The 7,999-nt window shown below is 51.3% G+C and overlaps 1 protein-coding gene across 2 annotated transcripts; it reads left to right on the top strand.

Moving 5' to 3' along the window:
• Positions 1-852: 852 nt before the first annotated feature.
• On the top strand, positions 853-5,845 carry HLX (H2.0 like homeobox). Of its 2 annotated transcripts, XM_067565398.1 has the most exons (4): positions 853-1,716; positions 2,270-2,449; positions 2,960-3,144; positions 4,493-5,845. In XM_067565398.1, exons 1-4 carry the CDS (start codon positions 1,164-1,166, stop codon positions 4,844-4,846), a joined length of 1,272 nt encoding a protein of 423 aa, XP_067421499.1. In that variant the 5' UTR covers positions 853-1,163; the 3' UTR covers positions 4,847-5,845. The 2 variants fall into 2 exon arrangements, with proteins under 2 accessions (XP_067421499.1, XP_067421501.1); XM_067565400.1 differs by lacking the exon at positions 2,270-2,449 and having other exon boundaries at positions 4,493-5,844.
• Positions 5,846-7,999: the final 2,154 nt, after the last annotated feature.

Genomic DNA, 7,999 nt, shown 5'->3' with positions numbered 1-7,999 from the left:
GAGTCAGGAGGGCAGTGTTCACATAACTTCGTACGTTGCACTAACTATTAAACTCCATTCTGTTACAGACTTATCAAAGTCTCTCTTGTTTGGAAGGAAACGTCTTGAATTTGAAATGATTTTTAAGGCGGGTTTCCGCTCTTGTTATGGGGGATTTTGTTGTGTGTTTCAATTCAACATTTTACAGTCCGAACTGAGTATTAAAGCATGGCTCTAAGTCAATGGGTTACACCTTGACAGTCCTGTGTGTAGCACAATATAACAGAGTTTGAGGAGACTGGGAGGGAGAGGAGGACAGCACTATACACAGACGGGTTTTCGGCTCCTTAGCCCACCTTAAAGGGCAGGGGTTCCTGTTTATGGCAGAATTTTCAACTCCCTTCTGTAGGGAGTCTCGGGAGGAGACAGCTCTGGGCTCCAGCTGCACCCGCACCCGCTTTCCCCATGAAGGATCCCGCAGGGGTGAAGGGGCATAAATAAGGGTTGTAGATGGGAGCCCTGAGGACGGCGAGGGGCGATGGCCCTGTCCATGCCGCAGCACTGTCAGTCTGCGGTCCGGCAGGGCTAGGGCGGGCGGGGGTGAGGGAAGGAGAGCTCGGGATAGAGCGCGGAGGGGGCAGTTCCGCCCTTGCCCGGCGCCGCGCTAAGGGGCAGGCGGAGCCGCAAGTGCAGCGCTCCTTCCCACCCCCGGGGATCGCAGCGCAGCCCGGGCTCCTGGGCTTGGCACCGGCCAGCCGCCGCGTGCCCCACCCCCGTGTCCTGAGTGGCTGCTGGCGGCCCAATGAGCGGCGGGAGGCGGCCGAGCTGCTGACAGCGGCGCCCGGCCCTGGCCAGCTCGGCCGGCGGGGGAGGGTTCGGGGCTCCGGCTGGCTGCTGGCTTTCGGGGCGCAGGGGTTTGTTCGGGTGGGTTTTTGCCCCCTCCGAGTGGCCGGCCGCGCTGCAGGGACAGGAGCCGCCCCATTCTCCAGCTGGCCTCGGACGCGCCCGGCGCGGCGCCAGGCCCCTGTGCGCTCAGCTCCCGGCCGCTCCGGAGGGGATCCGCCGCGGCCGCTCCCCGCTGTGGGTGTGTGTGTGTGTGTGTAGGGGGGGCAGCCGCCCGCACCGTCCCGGGGAAAAAGCCGACGGTGGAGCCTCCTCCTCCGCCCCATCGCCCCGGCAGCAGGATGTACACGGCCGGCCTGGCCCCCTTCTACGCCTCCAACTTCAGCCTGTGGTCCGCGGCGTACTGCTCCCCGTCCGGGCCGGGCGCGGCCGGCTGCTTCCCCCTGGATCACGGCGTGGTGAAGAAGCCTTCCTTCTGCATCGCTGACATCCTGCACGCCGGAGCCGCGGAGGCGGCGGCCGAGAGCCTGCCCGGAGGCTCCTCCGCCAGCCTGGCCGCTCACTTGGGAGCAGTCCACCCCCACTCTCCCTTCCACCCCGCCGGCTCCCCGCTCAGACCCACCCCGGTGGTGGCCCCGGACACCACAGCCGGCTTCCCCACTAGGCTCTCCCCTCTCTCTGCCGCTTACCATCACCCTCACCACCACCACCACCACCGATCGTCCGGAGCCGCCGACAGCTGCAGCGGCCCCGCAGCCCCGGCCAGGCTGCACGGGAACCAAACGCACAACGGCTCGGCGCCGGCTCCTTCCAGCAAAGATCTGAAATTTGGGATTGATCGCATTTTGTCCGCGGAGTTTGACCCCAAAGTCAAGGAAAGCAACACGCTGAGAGGTAGAGAAATGAACTTTTCTCGCTGTCAATTTGTAGCCAGTCTTAACGTTATAACAATGTATGTAGTGTTTGATTTTTCTGTCGTTTCCTCTAACAATGATCTACAGTCCCGTGTACTGTAAAAGCCTATAGCTGAGATTACACTGCTTAAAAAAAAGTCGCTCTCGGCTTCCCAAAGATTGTACTCAGATGGTAGATCACATTTTTAAAAGCTTTTGCTGCAATCAGTCTCCTCACGCAGCGTGTAAACACGCTGACAACGAGTAAATATATTAAAGGCACTCCGGTTCTAGGGGAAAATACTGCATCTCCTGAGGGAAACGATTGTATAAAGTTCCCTGGCTTGTACGGTCCTGTCATGTCACTTCTAAAGGGAGATTTCCCCTCCCTCCACATTCTTCATTGTATCTGACTGTAGAAAAGCAACTGCACCCTCGCCCCACAAACTCCCACACATACACTTTAGGTGAATCAGATCAATTCATTAGACGCTTCAGGGTGTGTGGATTTGTACTGCAATATAACAGAGCTCTCCTTGTTCCTGTGCTCACAGATCTGACCTCCTTATTAACTACAAGCCGCCAAACTGGGGTTCATCTCCCCACCTTGCAGCCTTCAGCCGGCCAGTTCTTCGCGTCTCTAGATCCCATTAACGAGGCCTCTACTATTCTGGGTCCCTTAAACACAAACTCAAGGAATTCAGTTCAGCACCAGTTTCAAGACACTTTTCCAGGTACAAATCCTACCTCTTAAATCCATCCCTGGCACAAGTCAGTCATCACAGGGCCAGGACAATCTACACAGCTAATTGTGGCCCTTCTGTAGGGCCATAGGAGCTCTCTAACACAAAAGAGATTTGGCTGATGCTTGAAACCTGAAGTTTCTTTTTTTTTAGTGAGGACCACACTTTGGCATCTCATCTACAACGAAAACCTTGAGGGTGGGCTGCATGCGGGGAGGACAATGCGTCTAGCAAACTGATCCCAAATGATAACGCTAGCTAATGAAAATAACGGCTGGGGGGAAAGAAACATACTTTAAAACATACTGGCTTAAAACAGGTGTAACGAATTCATGAGAAAATGTAGAATTGTAACATTTAGTTGGCATAAAGTATGAGACCCCCCGATAGGGCCTTCCCTGCAGGCATCAGTCCATCTAATGGTTGTAACCCATTTAAAACTTCTCTTCATACATAAACACAAATAACACGGGTTCTCTCTCCCTCTTTTCAAATCAACAGGTCCTTATGCAGTTTTAACTAAAGACACGTTGCCTCAAACGTACAAAAGGAAACGTTCCTGGTCCAGAGCTGTTTTTTCCAATCTTCAGAGGAAAGGTTTAGAGAAAAGATTTGAAATTCAGAAATATGTCACGAAACCGGACAGAAAACAACTTGCCGCGATGCTGGGACTGACTGATGCCCAAGTAAGAGCCTCTCTGGGTTTTTGGGTTTTGTTTTTCCTCTCCTCCCATCTCTAAAATCCGATCCGGCAAATGTAGATTTAGTTTCTCCTCTCCCTTCCCCTTTCTCTAGCGTTATGGAATAATTTTAAAATATGGGCACCTAGCATATGGAATGCTGGTGAATATTACACGTATGTTACAGTGAATCTGTACGTTCATGTGTTTTTATTCAAATATGCATTTTATAGCAGAGAAAAATCCCTATATCCCAGAGATTCATGTCAGTCTGCCCTGTGCGTTTGTTTTGGCAAATGCAGAAAAGTAGGAGCAAGGAAGCAAATAGGCCTTGGGAGATGGTAATTATAAACTTTATTGATTTGCAATTTACTGCAGGAGGCAGTTTTTCTCGAAGGAGATAAACGACAAAACACAAGATTTATTTATTTTTTTTAAATTCTCTCTTTCTGGATTATGAAATCCCTAGTTTGGAGGAAGTGAAAACTTCTTTTCAAACAGAATCATTAAAGGCCACTCAGCTATGACTCCACCATTGATGGGCCATACTACATAGAATTGTATAACATTGTGGTCTGTTGAGTAAGATTTGGTTTCCTGGATGAAGAAGAAGAAAAAGAAGAAGAAGAAAACCCCTTGTATTTTAACACCACAAGGGGAAAAAAAAAAATCATACAAAGCTAAAATATTTTTCGGCAGGAGGAGAATGAGGACTTTGATCCCAGCTCTGCGCAGTTGCTCTGAGCATTTTGTAAATGCTGCTGTGGAGGTAGCATAGCTGAAATCAGACTCTTTCACGATTTATAAATCCAGCTCGAAAATGGTATCGTCCCCTCCACACCCAGCTGTCTAGATGCCTTTTCCCAACACCTTTTGAATATGGGGCTAGACCTGTGAATTCAAACCACCGCCTGGGGCGGGGGGAGTATATATAGTCTGTTGTAGAATGTACACGCACTACATGCATGCTACAGCTAGTGTAGATGTGGTGTAGATCTAGGTATCGTATTGTGTTTAAAGGTAAACTACTCTTTGGGGAAAGGGGGGCTTTAGAATAAGAGGAATTGGATGAGGTGGATCTGTCGATGCCATTACTGGTCAGTTCCACGACTGGCAGGACTGAAGCGCTCAGCACGAACTCGTGATGAAATGCAGAAGTATGAAAAAAGAAACAGTTAATGCCCTCCTTTTTTTATTAGTTTTGGTAATTACCCCTAGCAAACCCTGGCTTGATCGTGCCGCGGGAGAATGCCCAGCCGCAGAGCAGGCCCGGGGGGAGCGGTGGTTGGCGTGGCCGCCCGCTCAGTCCGCCCTCTGATCTCGGGGGGTCTCTGTTGTGTCTCGGTGCCCTTAGGTGAAGGTCTGGTTCCAGAACAGACGCATGAAATGGAGGCACTCCAAGGAAGCCCAGGCGCAGAAGGATAAAGAGAAGGAACCTGCCGAGAAGCCGGGCGCGCTCCCGGTGGCCGAGGGGGAGAGGGAGCAGAGCCCCAGCCGCTCGGAGGGGGAGAGCGAGAGCAGGAGCAGCGACTCGGAGTCTCTGGACATGACCCCCAGTGACACGGAACGGACTGAGGGTGCCGAGCCGCCCCTGCACCAAACCAGCGTCATCAAGTCCTCCGGCAGCCCCGACCTGCAGGCCGCTCCCCCCCCGGCAGCCGGCCCCGAGAGCCCCGAGCCGCCGCCGGCGCAGCTGGGCGGCCTATAGAGAGGAAGCCGGCGGCGCACTCCGCTTTGCGGAGCCCGGAGACTCTGTGTGCGGGACTATCGCTAATTTATGTGACTGACTCCGAGCGGCCACGGGGCGCCGGCGGCCTGCGAAGCCCCAGGCGGGGCAACCACCCAGGCCCCGGGCCCACCCCTGCAGAAGAACCCAGGGATCAACGGGGCGCGGAGGGAGGGGAGCCGCCGGATTGTGTGGGACGAGCCTGAAGCGCCTAATCCTTGTTTTGTACATATTGGGGCGAACTGGCCAGACCAGTCCTGGCTTAGAACGCGGGACCAGCTGTCCGTGTGGTTCTGAGCCCGGCCCCGCCGATCTCCGCCAAGCTGCTGCACCGGCAGCTTTCCTGTGTAAGCCAAGCGAGGGACTCCGAGCCCGCTCTGTACAATTCTCTCCCTCCCTCCCTACCGCCACCTTTCAACCTCCCCATCAAACCATCTACAATGTGAAGTATGTTACCGACGCACGCCTCATCGATTGCCATGTGTTGCTTTGTATAACCCGGCCCAAAGTAATACTGCACTGAAAACCAAACATACTGTAAATAAAATGTTTGCTATGGTTTGTAACCGCGGCTAGTTTGTTCCCGGGACTGGGTAGGCTCACCTTGCAAGAGTGGGGGATTTGAATGCATTGCCCATGCTGTCCGTTCGTCATTCCGAAATATGAAGGCCACTAAATACGCTCGCAATTTAAGTAGATGAAGCCGATTAAAAGATTCAGTGTAATTTTCCAGCGGCGGAGAGGAGAATCTTGCTGAGTAAACTCGTAGATTTTACAAATGATTTTTCATTTCAGGTCTGATTGACCTACAAGCGCTGTCTAGATGAAGCAATATTACATGGCGTGTACTATGTGCTCATGCATAATTTCATCAGAGCTCGAACCAGCAAACACGTTGTATTTCCTTACAATCGTGTGTGCGTATAGGGAGAAGCTACTGCTACAAAGCACCCGGCAGTGGGAAGGGGATGTAGGCTGCTTGGTTTTCGTTTTGTGTCTAGACAGTGAATGTATGCCTTGTATTGATGCTTTGTATCCAATTCACAGATGGGGCTGCATAGCCAACCCAGGCTATTCCGATGCTTTTCAGAGCCTGGATGAAATCCTCGCCGGTTAAAGTCCACGGGAGTTTTGTTTAAGTGGTGGCTCCTTCACGGCTATGAAGGGCAGAAGGGTGTGTGACGTAACGTCGTTGGGAGCAGGGGTTCTTTATCCTGATCGCGTTAAAATCAGCTGCCATGATTGGATCTGCCCCCTCCCCCCCCCCAGTTAATGTGGCAAAAGGCTGATTCCTCTCTGTATTTCTTATCAGCACAAGCTCTGGCCTGTTCGCACGGGGGCTACCCCCGGGTTGGATGGCCTGGAGGGGAGATGTCTGGATTGGTTTCCAGCGACACTCTTCCTTAGTCTGTGGGTGTGAGGGGTGCGAGCTGGGGGCTTCCCTTTCTATTACAGGAGGCTGGTGGATCGCCCTTCTCTGCTTGTCTTTCCTGGCGGGGTCCAGGCTGAGATCAGCTGGCTCCGGTCAGCCCTCTCCGTTCATTTCCCACATCTCTCTTTGAAAAGGGAGATGGGGGACAAAACTCGCCTGGTTCCTGAGTGGGAACGCGGAGCCTGCTCCCCCTCCCTCACACACACGGCAGTGAAGCAGAAATCAGGACCAGGGAGGACCCCTTTCCCAGTGAGATTGGCAAGACTAAGGTCCCATGCACGGTGTAATCATAGCAATGACTTCTAGTGGCAAAGGGCCCGGATGGAGCAGATCTTGGAGGATGGGGCCGGATTCTGATCTCACCCACAGGAACTACCTGAAGTCAGTGCCAGAGTCCCAATCCGCCCGCAGGGGGTCTGCCCGCGCCCCAGGCGGGGCGCTGCAAACGTGACACCTTTTTAAAGTGAAGAGCTGAAAAGCCACCAGTGCCCACTGGGGAGATGGAGATGGCACTGAGATGAGGCGAAGGTGATCAAACGCTTTGTCCCCTCTCAAGGCGAAACCCTTAGCAAGCAGAGCGACATATTTCGTCCTCTTGCCCCAGAAATGCAAAACCAATGAAGAAATCTAAAAGCAGATCTGGAGGGGCGTTCAATAATTTCACAACAATAGCAAGGAATACATCCAGCCAGCTAGCAAAGTGAGAGCAGAGGGCTAGCCGGGTTAGTCTGTATACAGCAAAAACAACGAGAGTCCTGTAGCACTTTAAAGACTAACACATTTCGAGGGCAGTTTTCCCATCCCTTCTAGGCATTGTGACTATTACAGCTCAAAGGGGCATGAGCAGAGTGACAGAATGGAAATGCATTCCAGCAAACGAGTTACTCCTTAGCGGCTATAAGGGAATGAGAATGTCCGTCTCTGAAACAGTCCCAAATCTCACATTTTCAAACCCGTTTCCTTTATTCGTCCTGATGCTTCGCCATTCTCTTCAAAGTATTTTTATTCTTGGTACTGGAGCAATCGAATAATTACTACCTGTTTGCATTATCAACACACAGCGAGAAAACAGAGGTGGGAAATGCTACGACCCGAACATACTCCCCACTGAAGTCATTGGGGGGTCTCGCCCTTTCCTTCAGTAATCACACCCCATCTACTCTACATTTGCTAAAATAATTAGGGAGGCATGTGGAAAAAAGCTTTTAAAGCAACATGGATACCTCTGTAATATTGCTATATAGGGAACCTACCGAAATATTTTATTTGCATGCAAGTCCAAGTAAGTTCAGGCCATTTTTTCTTTTTTTGTTCAAACCATTTTTTATACCGCCTGCAATTTCATATTTGTCAGGCCTCCAGAAAATCTGTAGTGAATAAATGTTTTGTGAGGTCTTTCCAGCCTTAATTTTTACTGAATACAACATATTTATGAGAAAAATCACTCCAACCATGGTCTGTGTATCTGTTTGTAACACACAGGTATATAAATATATTCATGTGGGAACAAAAATATGCTTCAAACATCAGGAAATAATATGTAGGTTATTTATATAGCGGCTGCCGCACATACTAAGTCGGAGTTTATTTTAAACTAAAGAGCTTATAATGTTCTCAAAAAAAAAAAAAAAAAAAAAAGGGGGGGGGTGGTATGATACACAGCTATCCAGCAAAATGTTAGACAAGCTCTGTTCTTTTCTCGG

Source organism: Emydura macquarii, unplaced genomic scaffold (assembly GCF_026122565.2).
Source record: "Emydura macquarii macquarii isolate MOO-44397 ecotype Brisbane River unplaced genomic scaffold, CSIRO-AGI_Emac_v2 contig_2676, whole genome shotgun sequence".
Lineage (NCBI taxonomy): Eukaryota > Metazoa > Chordata > Testudines > Chelidae > Emydura > Emydura macquarii.
The sequence above is the reverse complement of the archived record's forward strand: the minus strand, read 5'-3'. Positions and strand labels throughout refer to the sequence as shown.

What these genes read in the sequence shown, in the direction of transcription:
- HLX (XM_067565398.1), top strand. Translation starts at nt 1,164, where the DNA reads ATGTACACGGCCGGCCTGGCCCCCTTCTACGCCTCCAACTTCAGCCTG. An exon ending in GGAAAGCAACACGCTGAGAG is followed by an intron (nt 1,717 to 2,269) that starts GTAGAGAAATGA and finishes CTGTGCTCACAG; the next exon opens with ATCTGACCTCCTTATTAACT. An exon ending in TGGGACTGACTGATGCCCAA is followed by an intron (nt 3,145 to 4,492) that starts GTAAGAGCCTCT and finishes CGGTGCCCTTAG; the next exon opens with GTGAAGGTCTGGTTCCAGAA.